Source organism: Dryobates pubescens (genome assembly GCF_014839835.1).
Source record: "Dryobates pubescens isolate bDryPub1 chromosome 41 unlocalized genomic scaffold, bDryPub1.pri SUPER_41_unloc_2, whole genome shotgun sequence".
Classification (NCBI taxonomy): Eukaryota; Metazoa; Chordata; class Aves; order Piciformes; family Picidae; genus Dryobates; species Dryobates pubescens.
In genome coordinates, this window is record NW_026530686.1 from 377,626 (window position 1) to 396,072 (window position 18,447).

At 65.4% G+C, this 18,447-nt stretch overlaps 3 protein-coding genes across 3 annotated transcripts; all 3 read left to right on the top strand.

Moving 5' to 3' along the window:
* Positions 1–2,139: 2,139 nt before the first annotated feature.
* RORC (RAR related orphan receptor C) lies at positions 2,140–6,968 on the top strand. Its single transcript, XM_054179203.1, has 10 exons — positions 2,140–2,367; positions 2,770–2,866; positions 3,314–3,803; positions 3,882–3,972; positions 4,195–4,316; positions 4,406–4,538; positions 5,024–5,131; positions 5,206–5,316; positions 5,899–6,008; positions 6,343–6,968. Exons 1-10 carry the CDS (start codon positions 2,175–2,177, stop codon positions 6,496–6,498), a joined length of 1,611 nt encoding a protein of 536 aa, XP_054035178.1. The 5' UTR covers positions 2,140–2,174; the 3' UTR covers positions 6,499–6,968.
* A 1,858-nt stretch (positions 6,969–8,826) lies between these two features.
* TDRKH (tudor and KH domain containing) lies at positions 8,827–12,879 on the top strand. The gene is made up of 11 exons (XM_054179204.1): positions 8,827–8,956; positions 9,159–9,265; positions 9,354–9,543; positions 10,576–10,715; positions 10,808–11,078; positions 11,382–11,551; positions 11,665–11,837; positions 12,211–12,275; positions 12,378–12,529; positions 12,617–12,739; positions 12,826–12,879. The coding sequence occupies exons 1-11, from the start codon at positions 8,833–8,835 to the stop codon at positions 12,877–12,879; spliced, it is 1,569 nt and encodes a 522-aa protein (XP_054035179.1). The 5' UTR covers positions 8,827–8,832.
* A 432-nt stretch (positions 12,880–13,311) lies between these two features.
* Positions 13,312–17,528, top strand: MRPL9 (mitochondrial ribosomal protein L9). Its single transcript, XM_054179223.1, has 7 exons — positions 13,312–13,456; positions 14,008–14,167; positions 14,493–14,617; positions 15,689–15,739; positions 16,063–16,164; positions 16,418–16,501; positions 17,397–17,528. Exons 1-7 carry the CDS (start codon positions 13,376–13,378, stop codon positions 17,526–17,528), a joined length of 735 nt encoding a protein of 244 aa, XP_054035198.1. The 5' UTR covers positions 13,312–13,375.
* Positions 17,529–18,447: the final 919 nt, after the last annotated feature.

The window sequence follows — 18,447 nt, forward strand, 5'->3', positions numbered from 1 at the left end:
CCTCCCCCATGCTGTGCCATGTTGGTGCCAGTGTCGTGGCAGTGCCAGGCTGCCCCCTACCCCCTGCTCCACCCGCAGCTGGGGGTGCCCCCCCCCCAGCACCCATGGGTGCCGCCACGCACCTGCGGGTGCCCTTAGATGTGGTGGGGGCTGGCAGCTGTGTGGGCGCAGGTGGCACCGACAGGGACAGGGATGGGGACACACAGGTGGCACCGTGGAACCCCCACCAGTAGCAACCCGTTTGGCACTGGTGGGTTCCCTTGGGTGCTGGCAGGTCCAGCTGGGTGCTGGTGGGGCTGATGGGTGCTGGTGGGGCTGCCAGGTACTATTGGGTCCCGTTGGGTGTTGATGGGTGCTGGTGGATTTGCCAGACCCCATGGGGTCCCATTGGGTGCTGGTGGGTCTGCCAGGTCCCATTGTGTGCCAATGTTGTTGGCTGGACACGGGGTGCAGGTGGGTGCCGTGCGAGTGTAGGGGTGGAGGTGGGACCCGGGGGACCTCATCGACCTCTCGCCGCCGGTTCCCGGCAGGAGCAGTACCGAAAGCGCTTCCCGGCAGCCGCCGGCACCGTTGACTAATTCGGGCGCAGGGGCGCGGAGCTGACTCAAGGAGCCCCGATCCCAGGGGGCCCCCTCCCACCCTCGAGGGGTCCTCGGTGCCCGGTGCCGGTGCCGGATGTGCGGGCGGCGGCTGGGGGCCACAACTGGGGCGGGTGGAAAACGCTGACAGAGCGGATTCGGCCTCGGGAGGAAGAGGGGTGCGGGAGTGGACACGCGTGGGGGGCAGGCGGACACGTGTTGGGGGGGTTGACAGGTGGAGGGGTTAGGACATGCGCGGGAGGGTGGGCACGCGTGTGCGGAGTGGGGATGTGGGGTGTGGAGTGGGCATGGAGTAGACCTGTGTGTAAGGGTGTGGGCAGGTAGAAGTGGGCATGGAGTGCCGTGCTGTGCCGTGCTGGTGCTGTGCTAGGTTGTGCTGGTGCTGTATTGGTGCTGTGCTGGTGCCGTGCTGGGCTGTGCTGGTGCCGTGCTGGTGCCGTGCTGGGCTGTGCTGGTGCCGTGCTGGTGCCGTTCTGGGCCGTGCTGGTGCCGTGCTGTGCCGTGCTTTTGCCGTGCTGGTACCGTGCTGGTGCCGTTCTGTGCCGTGCTGGTGCCGTGCTGGTGCCGTGCTGGTGCCGTGCTGGGCTGTACTGGTGCCGTGCTGTGCCGTGCTGGGCTGTGCTTGTGCCGTGCTGGGCCGTGCTGGTGCCGTGCTGGGCCGTGCTGGTGCCGTGCTGGGCTGTGCTGTGCCGTGCTGGTGCCGTGCTGGTGCCGTGCTGGGCCGTGCTGGGCCGTGCTGGGCTGTGCTGGTGCTGTGCTGGTGCCGTGCTGGTGCTGTGCTGGGCCGTGCTTTTGCCGTGCTGGTTACCGTGCTGGTACCGTGCTGGTGCCGTTCTGTGCCGTGCTGGTGCCGTGCTGGTGCCGTGCTGGGCTGTTACTGGTGCCGTGCTGTGCCGTGCTGGGCTGTGCTTGTGCCGTGCTGGGCCGTGCTGGTGCCGTGCTGGGCCGTGCTGGTGCCGTGCTGGGCTGTGCTGTGCCGTGCTGGTGCCGTGCTGGTGCCGTGCTGGTGCCGTGCTGGGCCGTGCCAGGCCGTGCCGGTCCCTTCCTCCGAGGTGTGGCTGTGTCCCACTTGTGGCTTCGTCGCTGTGGTTTGGGCAGGTCCCTGCCACCAGGGACTGGGGACACCGGGGGGCACCCATTGGGTGCTTAGGGGCACCGGGGGCCGTCGGCGCCGCCAGAGCCTGTTGGTGACACCTGGGTCCTCAGGGGACACTGATGTCCGTAGGCGACACAGGCGACAGATGTGACTCCAGTTAGGACACAGAGGGACCTGGGGAGGCTGGGGGGGGACAGGCTGGCGACCCATGGGTGACAACTGAGCCCATGGGGGATGTGACCCTGCAGGGGACAGGGCAGCCCGCGGCGGCCACCGGAGCTCACACGGTGACATCAGAACCCGTGGGACCTGCTGGGGACACCTGAGCGTGGGTGACCCCAGAGAGGACCTGGGGACATGTGGGGGAGACTTGAGTCTCCCCCCCCTCCCCCCAGGGGACCCTGGATCCCACGGGGACCCCTGAGCTGGGGGAAACCGGACGAGGAGATGAGTGGCACAGGGCAGTCCCTGGGGGGCACATGAGCCGCGGAAGGGTCCCCAGGGTGGGCACCCAGTGCCCCTTGTGTCCCCTCCCAGCACACATCGAGGTGATCCCCTGCAAGATCTGCGGCGACAAGTCCTCAGGGGTGCACTACGGAGTCATCACCTGCGAGGGCTGCAAGGTGGGGGTGGGGCAGGGTCGACACAGGGGGCTCCAGGGGGGGAACAGAGGTGCTGAGATGGGGGGGAGGGGCGCCGGGGGTGGTAAATGGGTGCTGGGAGGTGCTGCTGGGAGGTGTCAGGGGGCTTCCAGGGGATGTCGGAGGGGTCCTGGGGGGTATGAGGGTTGCTGGGTGTCCTGAGGGGAAATCAGTTGGGTGCTGGGGGGGCCAGGCTATGTCAAAGGGGGCTGGGGGTGTCAGGGGGGTCCAAGGGGGTGTAAGAGGGGTACCAGAGGGGATCCTGGGGATGCTGAGTGTTCATTGGGGGGTGTCAGGGGGTGCTGGGGGGTGTCAGGGTGGATACCAGGGGTCCCTGCCCGCGGGGGTGGTTCCTCTATCCATGCTGCCCCCCGTTCCTCGCAGGGCTTTTTTCCGCCGCAGCGAGCGGAGCCGCCTTGAGCTTCGCCTGCAGCCGCGGCCATGAACTGCGCCATCGACCGCAGCTCCCGCACCCGCTGCCCGCACTGCCGCCTGCAGAAGTGCCTGCGCCTGGGCATGTCCCCGCAGCGGTGCGTGGCGCCCCCCGCGCTGCGCCCCCCAGACCCCACACCGCGCCCTGCAGCCTGCACCCCAGAGCTGGGCGCACCTAGAATTGGGTGCACCTCTCCCCCCTCCCCAGAACTGGGGTACAGCCCCCCCCCCCTCCCCTCCCGTCTGAGTGCACCCCACGTCTGGGGGCAGCCCTCACCCTGTAACTGGGATGCCCCATTACTAGGTGCCCCCTGCTTCTCCATTTCTGGGTGCCTCCCTTCACCCCACCCTTGCCTGGGTGAGCCTTGACCCCGCCCCTGGGTGCCCCCTTCCTGGTCCCCACCGGCGCCCCGCGGGGTGCTGCAGGCTCCCTGGTGTCCCCGGGAGGAAGCAGGGGGCCTGTGGGTGTGCCCAGAGGAAGCAGGAGGGTGCCAGCGCCGCTGCCACGCGTGGGGCCGGAAAGCCACCAGGATGCCACTATCTAGGTCACGGCCAGCGGGGCCAACGGCCTGCACACGGCCGGCACACGGCTGGCACACGTGGCCCCAGTGCCACCTCTGTCCCCTGTGCCATGAGTGTCCCCTGGTCTCATGTGCGTCACCCCCTGTCACACCTGTCCCCCCGTCACACCTGTCCCCCCATCACACCTGTCCCCCCGTCACACCTGTCACACCTGTCCCCCCATCACACCTGTCCCCCCGTCACACCTGTCACACCTGTCCCCCCATCACACCTGTCCCCCCGTCACACATGTCCCCCCTGTCACCTGTGTCCCCTCGTGTCCCCGCAGCTGTCAAGTTCGGTCGCATGTCCAAGTCGCAGCGGGACCGACTGCAGCTGGAGGTGCAGCAGCAGCTGGAGCAGCGCCAGCAGGTGGCCGAGGGGACGCTGCCTGTCCCCGGGGGGCAGCACGCCCTCAGCCCCGGTGGCACCCAAGGGTGCCCTGGCACCCAGCATGGCATGACGGAGCCCAGGGTTGGTCCCACGGTGGAAATGGAGCTGGGGTGGCTGGAAGGAACCAAGAAGGACATGGATGGGGACAGGGAGAGGGAAAGGGAGAGGGACAGGGACAGGCATGACTGCGACCTCCACCCTGGTGGCAGCATCCTCCTGGAGTCACCTACAGCCTGCGGCATGGAGATTGGTGAGTCCTGGGTGCTGGGACCTGGCTCCAGCACCCAAGGGTGCTCAGTAGTGCTGGGACCTGAGCCCATCACCCATGGGTACTCAGTGGTGCTGGGACCTGGCTCCATCAGCCATGGGTGCTCAGAGTTTGGAGCTGGCTCCGTTGCTGCTGGATGCTGGTGGGACCTTGTCCTGCCCTGCCCCTGTCCTCCACCCCTTGTCCCCCACGCTGTCCCCACAGAGCAGCTCACGCAGGGCGTCCTCAAGTCCTACCTGGAGTCCTGTCCCCTGCGCTCCGAGGAGCTGCAGCGGCGCCGCTGGGACACCTTCTCCAGCCAGGAGGTCTGCGCCTACCAGCGGCAGGTGAGGCCAGCAGGGAAGGGTCCCCGGCGAGCTCCCGCAAGGCTCCCGGTGGCCGTGGGGGCGGTGCTGAGCTGCCCCCCGGCCCGCAGTCGATGGTGGCGATGTGGCAGCGCTGTGCCGGGCGCCTGACCGAGGCCATCCAGCACGTGGTGGAGTTCGCCAAGCGCCTGCCTGGCTTCCTGCGCCTCTGCCAGCACGACCAGATCGTGCTGCTCAAAGCCGGTACGGGGACACCCTGTCCCTTGTCCCCAGCCTAGGGCCACGCCAGCCCCTCTTCCCAACCCCCAAAGCCATCGTGTTCCCTTGTCCCCACCCCGAGGCTATCGCAGCCCTGGTCCCAGGATCACTTTGTCTCCTTGTCCCCAGCCCCAGGACAGCCTCATCCCCTTGGCCTCAGCAGCCATGGCCACCCCATGTCCCTCTGTCCCCAGCCCTAGGGCCACCCTGTCCCCTCATCCCAGCCCCATGGTCCCTGCTGTCCCTATCTCCCCAACCCCTGTATCCCCAAGTGATGGCATGCTCTGGTCTCACCAGGGAGGGGACAGTCCCCAGGGACCACCTCAACCCCACCAGGGAGGGGACAGTCCCTTGGGTCCCACTGTGGAGGTGACAATCCCCAATCTGGCAACACAGGGGCCACCAGCCCCAGGCTGAGGGTGGCAGGGTGGGGACAGGCGTGCCCCCAGTGTGACCCAGGGGTGGTGCAGGTGCCATGGAGGTGGTGCTGGTGGGCATGTGCCGAGCCTTCAATGCCGAGAACCGAACGGTCTTCTTCGAGGGCAAGTACGGCGGCACCGAGCTCTTCCGGGCACTGGGTAGGGCTGGGGGCACCGGGAGGGGTACAGGGAGGGGACACGTGGGGACAGAAGGTGACAAAAGCTCCTCCCAGGCTGCCACGACCTCATCAGCTCCATCTTTGACTTCGCCCAGAGCCTCTGTGCCCTGCACTGCTCGGACAGCGAGGTGGCCTTCCTCAGCGCCCTCGTCCTCGTCAACGCCAGTGAGAGGCCACCCCGGCTGTCCCCAGTGTCCCCACCCTGTGTCCCCAGCCTCTCCTCGGGTTCGTCCCCAGCCCTGCAGGAACCCAGAGGAGGGTTTGGCTCCCAAAAGGGGTGGGGGGTCCTCTGCTGTCCCTCCTCTTGTCCCCTCTGGTGTCCCCACCCTGCACCTCTCCTGTCCTAGCTGGTCCCTGTCCTCATTCCTGTCCCAGTGTGGTCCCCACCCTGTCCCCATTCTGTCATGACACCACCTCTGTCCCTGTCTTTGTGCCCATCTCCATCCTCATCCTGTCCTTGGCCCTTCCTTGGCCATCCCCTGCCCTCTCCTGTCCTGTTGTGGTCCCCATCCTGTACCCATCCTCATGCCTGTCCCTGTCACCATCTCCATCCTCATCCTCATCTACCTCAGACCTGTCCCATCACCAGTCCTGGTCCTGTTCCCACCCCTGCCTGTCCCCAGCCTTTTCCCTGTCCCCACCCTTACCTGTCTCCACCCCTATCCTTGTCCCTATCCATGTCCCTGTCCCCACCCCTGCCCGTCCCCCGCCCTGTCCCCACGCCACCCACCGCATCCCTGTCCCCAGACCGCCCGTGGCTGCAGGAGCAGGCGAAGGTGGCCCTGCTGCAGGGACACCTGGAGGTGGCCTTCAGGCTGCTGCTGCGCCGGACGCAGCGGGAGGGGCTGCTGGCCAGGGTGAGCTTTGGGGACCACTGGGGCAGGGGGGGATAGGGCCAGGCGTGCCTCCCCACTGTGCCAGGCGTGCAACAGCCGAGTCCTTGTCGCAGCTGACAGCTTTAATGCAGTTGCTGCCCTGTTTTTGCCCTGGTGGGTGGGGGGCAGAGGCTGGATCCCCACCCCAGATCCCGTTTCCCACCATCTGCTGCCAGCTGTGGATGGTTTGGGTCACAGGGCCCTCAAATTGCTCATTTTTTAGGGAGGGAGGGGGGACTTGGCTTTCAACCGTCCTCAGGTGGGACCCCAGGCCCTGCTCCATGGGGTTAATGCGGTTCCGTTCCCCTTGTCACAGCTGCCTCCGGCTGGGCGGCTCCGGGCGCTCTGCTCTCAGCACCTAGAGCAGCTTCAAGCCTTCCACCGCCTGCACCCCGGGCTGCTGCCAGCAGCCTTCCCCCCGCTCTACCGCGAGCTCTTCACCGACACCGAGCCCCCCGCCGGCGCCCGCTGACCCCCGGCGCCCGCCCGCGGCTGGCACCCGAAGGGGCTCTATGGAGGATCCAACACCCAGAGAAGCTCCAGCACCCAAAGGGGCTCCCGCCCCGACGGAGGGTTCCAACACCTGGTGATGTTCTGGCACCCATGGAGATTCGACTGGCACCCATGGAGGATCCATCAACCACGGAGGGTACTGTCACCTGGCAGGGCTTTGCCACCCAGTGATGCTGCATCACCCAGACAGGCTCCATCACCTGGGGACATCTCATCCCCCACGGGTGCCCAGCCCCCCGGAGGTGCTTCTTCACTGGGTGTTTGTCGCCTCATGTGGGGACAACCCCTCACCAGGGGTACTCCTCGCCCCGGGGGGTGCCCCATCACCCAAGGGTGCTCCTCACCTAGTGGTGCCCCTTGACCAAGGGGAGCCCTCCACCCTGCAGCGCTTGGGGTTCACCTGGGACCCTGTGCGGTGCCAGGGGGCGGGTGCCATGTGCCCGTGGCTGTACCAAGGGGGAATAAAGGCAATTTTCTGGGGGCATGAAAGGTGCTTTTTGGTCAATAAATATGCTGGGGTGGGACAATAAAGGCAGGTTGGGGGCATGAAGGTGGTTGGGGGGGGGGCAATAAAGGCAGTTTTGGGCAAGAAATGTTTGGGGGGGACAGTAAAGGCAGGTTTGGGGCAGTAGAGGTGGTTTTGGGGGCAGTAAAGACTGTTAAGGGGCAATAAAGGTGTTGGGGGGACGGCAATAAAGGTGGGTTTGGGGGAGGGGGTTGGAATTGGATGAGCCTTGAGGTGTCTTCCAACCCTGACAATACTGTGATGCTAATAAAGGGCTTTGGGGAAATAAAGGCATTTGGGGGAGCAATAAAGGTTTTGGGGGATACTGAGGGCAGTTTTAGGGGCAATAAATGTGGGTTTTGGAGACAAGGTAAATTGTTGGCAATAAAGGAGGTTTGGGGGCAATATAGCTGGGGTTTGGGGCAATAAAGGAGGATTTAGGGTAATAAAGGCATTTGAGGGGTAATAAAGGCAGGTTTAGAACAACAGAGATGGTTTGGGGGCATAATAAAGGCTTTTTGGGGGCAATAAAGGTGCTTTGGGGGTAATAAATGTTGTTTTTTAGGCAATAAAAGCTTTTTTTTGGGTAATAAAGGTAATTTGGGGCAAGAAGGTAGCTTTTTTTGTCAATAAGGGCATTTTGCGTGATAATAAAGGTGAGTTTGGGGCAATAAAGACGTGTTTTGGGGCAATCAAGATGTTTGTGGGGGCCATAAAGATTTTTGGAAGCACTGAAGGCAATATTTGGGGCAATAGCTGTGTTGTCTGGGGACAATTAAGGCAAATTGTGGGTAATAAAGGCAGTTTGGGGTCAAGCAAAGTGGAGCTTGGGGCAATAAAGGCAGTTTTAGGGTAATAAAGGTGGGGTTTGGGGCAATAAAGGCAATTCGGGGGCAATAAAGGCGTGTTTAGGGCTAGTAAGAGCAATATTGGGGCAATAAAGCTGTTTTGGGTGGTAATAAAGGCGGGTTTGGGGCAACAGAGGTGGTTTTGGGGGTAATAGAGATTTTCGGGGGGCAAAAAAGAAGCATTTTAGGGGAAAAAAAAGGCCTTTTTGTTCGTCAATAAAGGTAGGTTCGGGGCCCTGCTCCTCAGCACCCCTAGCCCGGCGGCGCAGGGCATTGCGAGCCCGAGCAGAGCCCCCCGCCACTCCCGCCACTTTACGGGGCCACCCGCCCGTCACTCGTAACTCGGGGCGGGCTCAATCCCCTCCTTCTGCTCTCTGACTGGCTACAGCCAGCCACCGGGCGGCGCGGATTGGTCCCTTTATTTCTAGGCTGTCTCTTTGCCCCGCCCCCCCTTTGGCCGGTGATTGGTCCTCTCACTTCCGGCGCTGATTGGTGGGGCGGGGGAGACGCGGCTCTCTGATTGGAGATGGCTCTGGAGAGGGCGCGGTCAGCGCAGCCGTGCGCGGGAGCGCGGCGTTCTCTCGAGGAGCGGCGGGAGCGCGGCGAGGCCGGGCTGGAGGGGACCGGAGTGGCTCTGGCGGCAGGGCCCAGCTGGTCTCCGGGGGTTGCACCGGCATCACCGGGAGCCTGAAGCCGACCCTGAAGCAGAGCAGCCGCGGGGCTCGGGGCTAACCCGTTGCGGTGGCTCCTCGCCCCGAGGCGCGGCCTGTGCCGGTGGGACCGGGTTTGGGGCCTGAAACCTTCTCCGCGGGTGGGCGAGGCCTGTGCGGCGGGTGGGTGTCCCGGTGCAGGGGGGAGCGAGGCCTGGGCCACCCCCTCCAAGGGGCCCGGGTGGGGAGAGGCTCCCGGTGAAGCTTCTCTCTGCCCAGGCCGGGGGAAGATGCCGGCGGAGCGCAGCTCCTGGAGCGGTCTCAGCACCCTGCAGAAAGCCGCCGTGCTCCTGGGGGTCCCGGCCGCTGCCGTTGTCTGCTACATCCTCTACCGCCGGTACCGGGAGAGCCGAGGTGGGTGCCGCGGCTCAGGGGGCCCTGGAGTGGCCCTGAGTGTTCATCCACTCCCCTCCCCCACGGAGGTTCTTGGAGCAGCTTTGCCCACTCTGACTTTTCTTCCTTTGTGCTGTTTGGTCCCCCCCGGTGGGTTTCCTGCTCCTGGCACTGGTGGTGGCCGTGGGGCCTTGTCAAAATCACTGCGTGCCTCTTCCCTCAGAGGAGCATCTGCCCTTCGTGGGGGAGGAGGAGCTGGAAATGGAGGTGAGGGTGCCCCAGGCTGTCACCAAATCCATCATCGGGCGGCGAGGAGTCACCATCAAAAAGGTTGAGAGGTGCTGGGGGGGCCTGGGGAGAGGCTGAGCTCAGCAGGAGCCCCAGTGAAAACCACTCCCTGCTCCCCCACCCCCCGCAGCTGAGACGAGAAACTGGAGCCTGCATCGAGGTGGAGAGCCAGGAAGAGGGGGAGGACACAGTGCTGCTGCTCTCGGGCTCCCCTGAGCAGGTCGCCAAGGCCAAAGCCAGCATCCAGCAGATTGTGGAGGAGAGCAGGCCGGTGTCAGAGCAGCTCTGCGTGCCCCAGAGAGCTGTTGGCAGGATCATTGGTACCTCTGCACCCCTGGGGCCCTTCCATACACCACAGGATGTGGGACAGCAGGAGGTGGCTGTCTTGGTGGCATCAGTGGTGCCCAAAGACCCCACTGGGGTGGGAGAGCAGCTGTGAAACTGGGAGGGGTGGTTGCCCCCCTGGCAGGTTGTGTTGGTCACAGAGGGACCTGGCCAGGCTGGAGAGGTAGGAGAGAGGAAGCTCCTGAAGTTCCACCAGGCTGTGTGGAGGGTCCTGCCCCTAGGAGGGACAACCTCTGCAGCAGGACAGTGGAGGGGGACACCTGCTGGGGAGCAGCTCCACAGAGGTGGTCCTGGTGGGCAACAGGATGCCCAGGAGCCAGGAAGGTGTCCTGGCCAAGAGTGCCTGGGGGCAGGCAGCAGTGTGGGCAGCAGGGCAAGGGAGGTTCTGCTGCCCCTCTGCTCTGCCCTGCTGAGGACACTTCTGGAGGGCTGGGGCCAAGGCTGGGCTCCCCCTGCCCAGCTGCAGAGGGCCTGGGAGCTGCTGGGGAGGGTCCAGGGGGGGGCTGGGAAGCTGCTGGGGAGGGTCCGGGGGGGGGGCTGGGAAGCTGCTGGGGAGGCTCCAGGGGGGCCTGGGAAGCTGCTGGGGGGTCCTGGAGCAGCTGTGGGAGCAGCAGAGGCTGAGAGCTGCCTGGGGCTGAGAGGCTGGAGGAGAGCAGCCCCAGAGGGCAGCTGCTGAGTGCTGAGCAAGAGCTGCAGGGGCTGGGGGGGGCAAGGGGCTGGGGCTGGCAGCTGCTGAGTGGTGCCAGGGGGCAGAGAGTGGAGGGCAGGAGGTTGGAGCTGGGCAGGAGGAGGAAGTTGCTTGGGGGAGGCTGCTGGAGGCCTGGAGCAGGCTGAGCCCAGAGAGGTTGTGGAGAGCTTCCAACCCCCCCTGGGCACTGTGCTGCTGCTGGGCACAGCTGGGGGGGCAGGAGGGGAGCTCCAGAGGTCTCTTCATGCCATGCTGCAGGCTCTGGGCTGGTGCTGGGTTCCTGCTTTGAGCTTCCCAGGGCTCTCCCTGTCCCCCCCAGGCCGTGGTGGTGAGACCGTGAGGGGCATCTGCCGCAGCTCCGGGGCCAGCGTGCAGTGCGAGCGCGAGGCCCAGGCTGGCGTCGCCCCTGTGCGCCACATCCAGCTCCTGGGCACCCGCAGCCAGGTGGCAGCTGCCAAGGTGAGCAGGTGGCCAAAGGGGTGAGGCAGAGTTTGGCCCCCGAGCCCAACCCTCTTTTGCTTCTTCCCCCCCCCCCAACTCCTCCTGCCAAGAAACTGATCCTGGAGAAGCTGGTGGAGGACGAAGCCTTCCGGCAGGAGCTGGCACAGGCGGCAGCCAGCCGCTGCCAGCGCAAGCAGCCCCTGGGCGGCCAGCGGCAGCCGGAGCCGCTCTGGGACCGGGCGCTGGAGGCAGAAGAGGAGGCAAAGGAGGGCAGCTTGTCCTGGGGCGAGCAGCAGCTCCTGGACCAGGCTGCTGTTGAGGAGGCAGAGGATGGCAGTGAGGAGCTGCCGGCTCCTGGTGTGGCAGTGCCAAGATTTGAGGGTGAGAGAAGTGTTGGGAGGCCAGGGGCAGACCATGGTGGGGGGTGATGTGGTGGCTGGGATGCTGTGGGCCCTTGGGTGACAGGAGCCACTTGGACAGCACTGGGTGACCCCTGGCTTCGTCCTCTGGGCTCAGTCCTGCTCCTGGTGCTGAGGCCACAGGGGGTGGCTCAGACACCTCTGGGCTCCAGGCTGTGCCCCTGTGAGTGGCATCTGGGGGGGTCGCCACCTGCTCCCATCTCCTCTGGCACCCCTCCTGGTGCTCGTGGCTGTCACCCACCTCTGCCTGGGGCTCTCCCTGTAGTGCCCAGCCCAGACTTCAGCTTCCAGGCCGACGAGCACCTGGAGGTCTACGTCTCAGCTGCAGAGAACCCAAACCACTTCTGGGTGCAGCTGGTTGGGCAGCGCAGCCTGGAGCTGGACAAGCTGGCAGCTGAGATGAGCCAGCACTACCAGAGCTGTGCTGGGCACATGGTGAGACCCCCATCTCCTGCCACAATGCCCCTTTACCCAGCCTGGGGGGGTCACCAGGCCTGACAACCTCCCACCCATCTCCTGCTCCACCTCTGCCTCCCCAACCTCCGCAGGCAGAGCTCCTGGATGTCCAAGCTGGGGACATTGTGGCTGCTCCATACCAGGATGGCAGCAGCTGGTACCGTGCCCGTGTGCTGGGCACCCTGGAGAATGGCAACTTTGACCTCTACTATGTGGACTTTGGGGACAATGGGGAGGCTCCTCGTGAGGCACTGCGAGCCCTGAGGTGAGCACAGGGTGGCAGCCGTGGCAGGGGACACTGGGGACAAGGTTTGACCTCCCCATGGGCTGGCATCCACAGCAGGGGGACAAGCGTGTCTGTGGGCTGTCACCTTTGGCTTGAGGACAAAGGGGACACAGTTTCATGTGCCCACAGAGTGGCATCCTCAGCTGGGGACAAGGGGACACAATTCATGTCCCTGTGGGGTGTCACTGGGAGGGAGGGCACACAGCTTAATGTCCTTGTCTGGTGGCAGCTGTGGTGGAGGGACAATGGGGGCCCTGGGTTTAATGTCCCCAAGGGAGCCACTAGAGGAATCTGGGGGTGATCCCTAGGGAGCTGGGTCTGTGACCTCACTGTCCCCTTCTGCCCCTGCCAGGAGTGACTTCCTGAGCCTGCCCTTCCAGGCCATCGAGTGCAGCCTGGCCGGGGTGGCACCCGCTGGTGAGCTGGGGGGAGCTGGGTCTGGCTGTGCCCCCTTTTTCCCCACTCTGTGACACCCCCCCCCCCCCCCCCCCAGTCACCAGCTCCATTGCTCTGCCCCAGGGGACGAGTGGGAGGAGGTGGCCCTGGACACCTTTGACCAACTCGCCCACTGTGCCCTCTGGAAGCCACTGGTGGCCAAAATCTCCAGTTATGCCCACTCCAGGCTGGGCACCTGGCCCAACATTCATCTCTATGACCCCCAGGATGGGCAGGTGAGTGCCCACCCCTGCCCCCATGCCCACCAGCCCTGTGTCTGCAGCACCCCCATGGTTCTCCTGCTCTATCTCCTCTCCACGCAGAACCTGGACATCGGTGCCGAGCTGGTGCGGCTGGGCCACGCTGTGCCCGTGCCCTGTGCCCAGGAAGAGGACAGCAGGGCACTGGGGAGCAGCCCAGGCGTGGAGACCACAGCAGAGACAGCGGTGAGCTGCTGGCCCTGGCGTGGGGGGTGGTGGCCTTGGGAATGGGGCAGCCTGAGGTCCTCTTCTAACTCTCCTACTCCCTGCAGACAGTGCCACCAGTAATGCCCAACGCAGAGGCGCTCCAGGTGATGCCACCCTGACCCAGAGGGGCTCCTGGTGCCATCACCACGCTGCCAAGGTGCTCCTGGTGATGCTACCCTGACGGAGAGCAGCAGAGGGATTGTCCCTGCAGAGCCTTCCTGGGCAGGCAGAGGCCAGAGGGCTGGCAGCTCCCAGCTGTTACCAGCTGCCTCCCTGCTGATCGGCTGCTCCTGGTTTTCCCGGTTCTGGCCCCGGTTGTTATTTTGACCTCAGTCTAGTTTTGTGGTGCGGGGCGGGAAGCGTTTTTGTGCCCTCGTTCAATAAAAGAGAGGATTTCGCAGCATCCTGCCCTCTTTGGCTTGCGGGGGGCAACGGCGGTTACGGGGAGCAGCGGGCGCAGGCGCGCCACGGGCAGCCTCCGGTGGGGTCCTTGGGCCTCTTTTCTCTGCAGGCGCCGCGGGCGGCCCCGCGTTAGGAAAGGTCCTCGGGCTCAGGCGCGCCGCGGGCAGCCCCGTGGGGTCCTCAGGCGGCACCGGGAGCAGGCTGGGGGCCGCCATGTTGGCCCGGCGGGCGGCGGGGGGCTGCAGCCTCCTGGTGCAGGCGGCCAGCCGAGCCCTCAGCCTCAGCCACAGTCGGGTGAGGACCGGCGGGGCTGTGCTGGGGGCTGCCGGGCCTGGCTGGGTGCCTGGAGTGGCGTTGGGGGTTGGGGTTGTCCATGAGAGGTCTGATGGGGTGCAGGGGGTCTGCGGAGGCGTGGGGGGACGGCATTTAGGGGGCTGGGGGCATATAGCAGGGGGTGGGGGTTATAGGGACTGCTAAATAAAGTATGGGAGCAGGGTTCGCGGGGTTTGCATAAGGGCTTGGGGGTACCTAGGGGTCGGGGGGCAGTGAGGAGTCTGGAGGGCATGGGGGGGACTCATTTAGGGGTCTGGGGATAGGTGTGGGGGCTGTGGGTATAGGGAGGGCATAACGTATGGAGGGAGGGTGTAGGGGATCTGCATAGGGGCGGTGGGGGTCCGGGGGGCTCCGCTGGAGCATTCAGGAAGGTTGGGAGGGACGTTGGGGGTCGCGGGGGGGGGAGGGGGGCTGTCCGTTCGTCGCCCCCAGGGTTGGGGTGGTCCCGGCGAGCTCTGTGGGAGCAGGGAATGTTCTCAGCCCCACCGCCTCCTCGGGCTTGCCCGGCGCAGGGGACGGTGGTGGTGGAGCGGTGGTGGCAGGTCCCGCTCAGCAAGGAGGGGCGAGCCCCGCGCCTGCACCCCCGGCGGCACCGCGTGTACCGGCTGCTGGAGGACACCAAGCACCAGCCCCGCGGCCAGCTGCAGCTGATCCTCACCCAGGCGGTGGACAGTAGGTGTCGCGGTGCCAGCCTCTGCCTCCCGCGGCTGCCGGGCACCGCCTGACCTCCTCCCTGCCCCCACTTGCCCTGGAGGGTGGGGGGCAGAGGCTGGATCCCCCCCTGCCAGATCCCACTTCCCACCATCTGCAGCCAGCAGGGCTTCACCCCTAGGGCTGTGGGAAGATCTGGGGTCATGGAGCTCTGATCAAATTGATCATTTCGGGGGGGGGGTTGGCTGTCAACCTCCCTCAGGTGGGACCTCAGAGGTGTCAAGGGGGGGCGGTCACAGGCTGGGTGCTGCCCCCAGCTGAGTCCCCTCCTGTCACCCCCTGACAGATCTGGGGAGCAGGGGGGATGTGGTGAGCGTGAAGAAGCACCTGGGCCGGAACAAGCTGCTGCCCCAGGGCCTGGCTGTCTATGCCTCACCCGAGAACAGGAAGATGTTTGAGGAGGAGAAGAAGGTGAGGCCCACCGCGGGGGGGAGGCCCACCGGGGGGGGGGGAGGGGAGGGGAGGACCCCCAGGAGGGTGTGAGGCCCACCTGGGGGGGTCCTGTGCACATTGGCCACAGCAGTGCTACAGGCTGGGGTCAGAGTGGCTGAGAGCAGCCAGGCAGAGAGGGACCTGGGGGTAGTGGTGGGCAGCAGCAGAACAGGAGCCAGCAGTGTGCCCAGGTGGCCTAGAAGGCCAATGGATCAGGAGTGGGTCAGGAGCAGTGTGGCCAGCAGGAGCCTGGAGATCATTGTGCCCTGTGCTCAGCACTGGTTAGGCCACTCCTGGAGTCTTGTGTCCAGTTCTGGGCTCCTCAATTCAAGAAGGACATTGGAGACTTGAAGGTGTCCAGAGAAGGGCAACGAAGCTGAGGAGGGGTCTGGAGCACAGCCCTGTGAGGAGAGGCTGAGGGAGCTGGGGTTGCTTAGCCTGGAGAAGAGGAGGCTCAGGGGAGACCTCATTGCTCTCTCCAACTGCCTGAAGGGAGGCTGTAGCCAGGTGGGGGTTGGGCTCTTCTCCCAGGCACCCAGCACCAGAACAAGAGGACACAGTCTCAAGCTGTGCCAGGGGAGGTTCAGGCTGGAGGTGAGGAGAAAGTTCTTCCCAGCAAGAGGAATTGGCCCTGGGGATGTGCTGCCCAGGGAGGTGGTGGAGTCCCTGTCCCTGGAGGGGTTGAAGAGAGGCTTGGATGAGGCACTTGGAGCCAGGGTTTGGCTGTCAGGGGGGGTTGGGTGTTAGGTCCTAGGTTGGACTTGCTGAGCTCTGAGGTCTTTTCCAGCCTGGTCACTTCCATGGTTCTGTGATCCCATCCCCAGCCATGCTTCAGACCTGGAGAACTTCCCAACCTGCAGAGGAGGGTTTGGGGTTCAGAGGGTTGTGAGCTCTTTGGGATCATGGAATTGTGGTTGGAAGAGGTCTTGAAGCCCCTGGGGTCCAATCCTTATCCAGCTCCACCCAGCTGTGGCCCTCAGCACCTGAACACCCCCAGGGGTGGGGATCCAGTCCCCTCCTGACCTTCTCCATCCTCTCCTGTCCCTGCAGCTGCGCCAGGAGGGGAAGCTGGAAGTGCTGCAGACCCAGAGTGGGGAGAAGGTGAGAGGAGGGCACCAGGGAGGTCTTCTGAGAGGCCCCTCTGTGCCCTGGCACCTTCCTCCCCATCACCTTCCTCCCCATCACCTTCCTCCCCATCACCTTCCGGTCACGTTGCTCCCTTCATCTCCCTCCCATCACTTCTCACCACCACCTTTCCTCCATCACCTTCCTCTCTTCATCTTCCTCCTCACCTTCCTCCCACCACCTTCTTCCTTGTCACTTTCTTCTCTCTATCTTCTTCTTCATCACCTTCCCCTCCTTCATCTTCTTCCCTTCATCTTCCCACCACCACCTTCCTCCCCCCTGCCTCCTGCCCCCCGCAGACGCTGCGGTTCCTGCGCCGCTGCCGGCTGGAGGTGGGGATGAAGAACAATGTCCAGTGGGAGCTGACCCCTGAGATCGTGGCCAGGCACTTCCTCAAGAACGTGAGTGGGGGGCTCCTGGGGACCCCCAAATCCCCCAGCGGGGGCAGGCCCCCTGGGGAAGGCTTTGGGGCTCCCTGCTGAGACCTGCAACGAGTGAAGGGAGGTGACGGAGGCTCAGGGGGTGACGCTGCTGGCCGTGCTGGGGGGTGGCAGGGAGGGGTTAGGGGGCTGGGGGCATCAGGGGGCTATTGGGGGGGGAGAGGGTTGGGGGACTATCAGGGGGGGTCCTGACTCCTGCTTCTGCCCCTGGCAGCTGGGGGTTTGTGTCCCTCCCCATGCGCTGAAGCTGCCAGAGGAGCCCATCAGGCGCTGGGGAGACTACTGGTGTGAGGTGACGGTGAGTGCACCCCAGGGACCCTGCTCTGCCCCCCCTGCTCTGCTTGCTTCCTCCCTCCTTCCCTCCCTCCCTTCCTCCCTCCTTCCCTTCCTCCCTCCTTCCCTTCCTCCCTCCTTCCCTCCTTCCCTCCCTCCTTCCCTTCCTCCCTCCTTCCCTTCCTCCCTCCTTCCCTTCCTCCCTCCTTCCCTCCCTCCTTCCCTCCTTCCCTCCCTCCTTCCCTCCCTCCTTCCCTTCCTCCCTCCTTCCCTCCCTCCTTCCCTTCCTCCCTCCCTTCCTCCCTCCCTCCCTCCTTCCCTCCCTCCTTCCCTCCCTCCTTCCCTCCCTCCCTCCTTCCCTCCCTCCTTCCCTCCCTCCCTCCTTCCCTCCCTCCCTCCTTCCCTCCCTCCCTCCTTCCCTCCCTCCTTCCCTCCCTCCCTCCCTCCTTCCCTCCCTCCCTCCCTCCTTCCCTCCCTCCCTCCCTCCTTCCCTCCTTCCCTCCCTCCCTCCTTCCTTCCTTCCCTCCCTCCTTCCCTCCCTCCCTCCTTCCCTCCCTCCCTCCTTCCCTCCCTCCCTCCTTCCCTCCCTCCCTCCTTCCCTCCTTCCCTCCCTCCTTCCCTCCCTCCTTCCCTCCCTCCTTCCCTCCCTCCTTCCCTCCCTCCTTCCCTCCCTCCTTCCCTCCCTCCTTCCCTCCCTCCTTCCCTCCCTCCTTCCCTCCCTCCTTCCCTCCCTCCTTCCCTCCCTCCCTCCTTCCCTCCCTCCTTCCCTCCCTCCTTCCCTCCCTCCTTCCCTCCCTCCTTCCCTCCCTCCCTCCCTTCCTCCCTCCCTCCCTTCTTCCCTCCCTCCCTCCTTCCCTCCCTCCTTCCCTCCCTCCCTCCCTCCTTCCCTCCCTCCCTGGGTGACAGCTGCTGCCCCGCAGGTGAACGGCCTGGACCGGGTGCGAGTGCCCATGGCGGTGGTGCAGTTCCTGCGGCCCAAGACCAAGCGCTACAAGCAGTGGCTGGCCCAGCAGCAGGCCCAGCTGGCAGCACACAGGGAGGGGCTGCTCTGACCCCCCCGGCACCCCCTCCCCAGGTCCCAGCTCAGCACGGCAGGGAGGCCGCCCCGGGGCGCGGCGGAGGCCTTGCCTGGTGCCAGTCCTCTGTGGTGCCCGATGGAGGTGGCTTGGGGCACTGGGGTCTGTGCCAGTCTGGGGGGGTATCCAGCTTGCCCTTCCTGTGCCCCCCACCCCAGGACAGAGCACGTGGGGGGGTCACCACCTGTGCTGGAGGTCCCCCCCCGCCCCAGCTGCCCTTCAGGAACCTGCTCCCAGTTCCTCCTGCGTCGGGGGGTGGGCAGGGCCCCCCACAATGACCTCCTCCTCCCCCACCTCCCCCAGGCCCTGGGGACTCCCCCAGCTCACCAGCAGGGCCCTCCAGGACCAGGGCAGCTTGCTGGGAGGGGGGGGGGGTCGTTGGGGGAGGGGGGACAGAGGCTGGGGGGGACAGTGAGGTTGGGGGGGTGGGGGGTGGGTTAGGGACACTGGGGCTGTTGGAGGGGCTCACAGTGGGGGTGGGACAGGGACAGAAGTTGTTTGGGGGGACACAGTGGGGGTGGGGGCACAGAGGTTGGGGACACATTGGGGGGCACAGGGGGGTTGTTGGGGGGTTTGGGGTCGATGACGCTGTGGGGAGGGGGGGGTGGCATTTTTGGGTCTAAAAATGCTCTTTCTGGGTGCTGCCTACCCTCAGCTTGGCTCTCTTGGTGTTCCTGCTCACCCCAGCGGCTTGGGGAACTTCTCGGGGGGGGCAGCTGGAAAAGGGCTTGGGGGGGGGGGGGCGTTGCTCAGGGCCCACCGGGGGAAGCCCCCAAGCAGGGCTGGCTGTGCCCAGAGGCAGCCCTGGGTACGGCTGGGGGGGGCACCGTGTCACGGGGGGGACACTGCCACCCGGGGGGGGTCATCTCACCCCGGACCCCCCTCAGACCCCCCC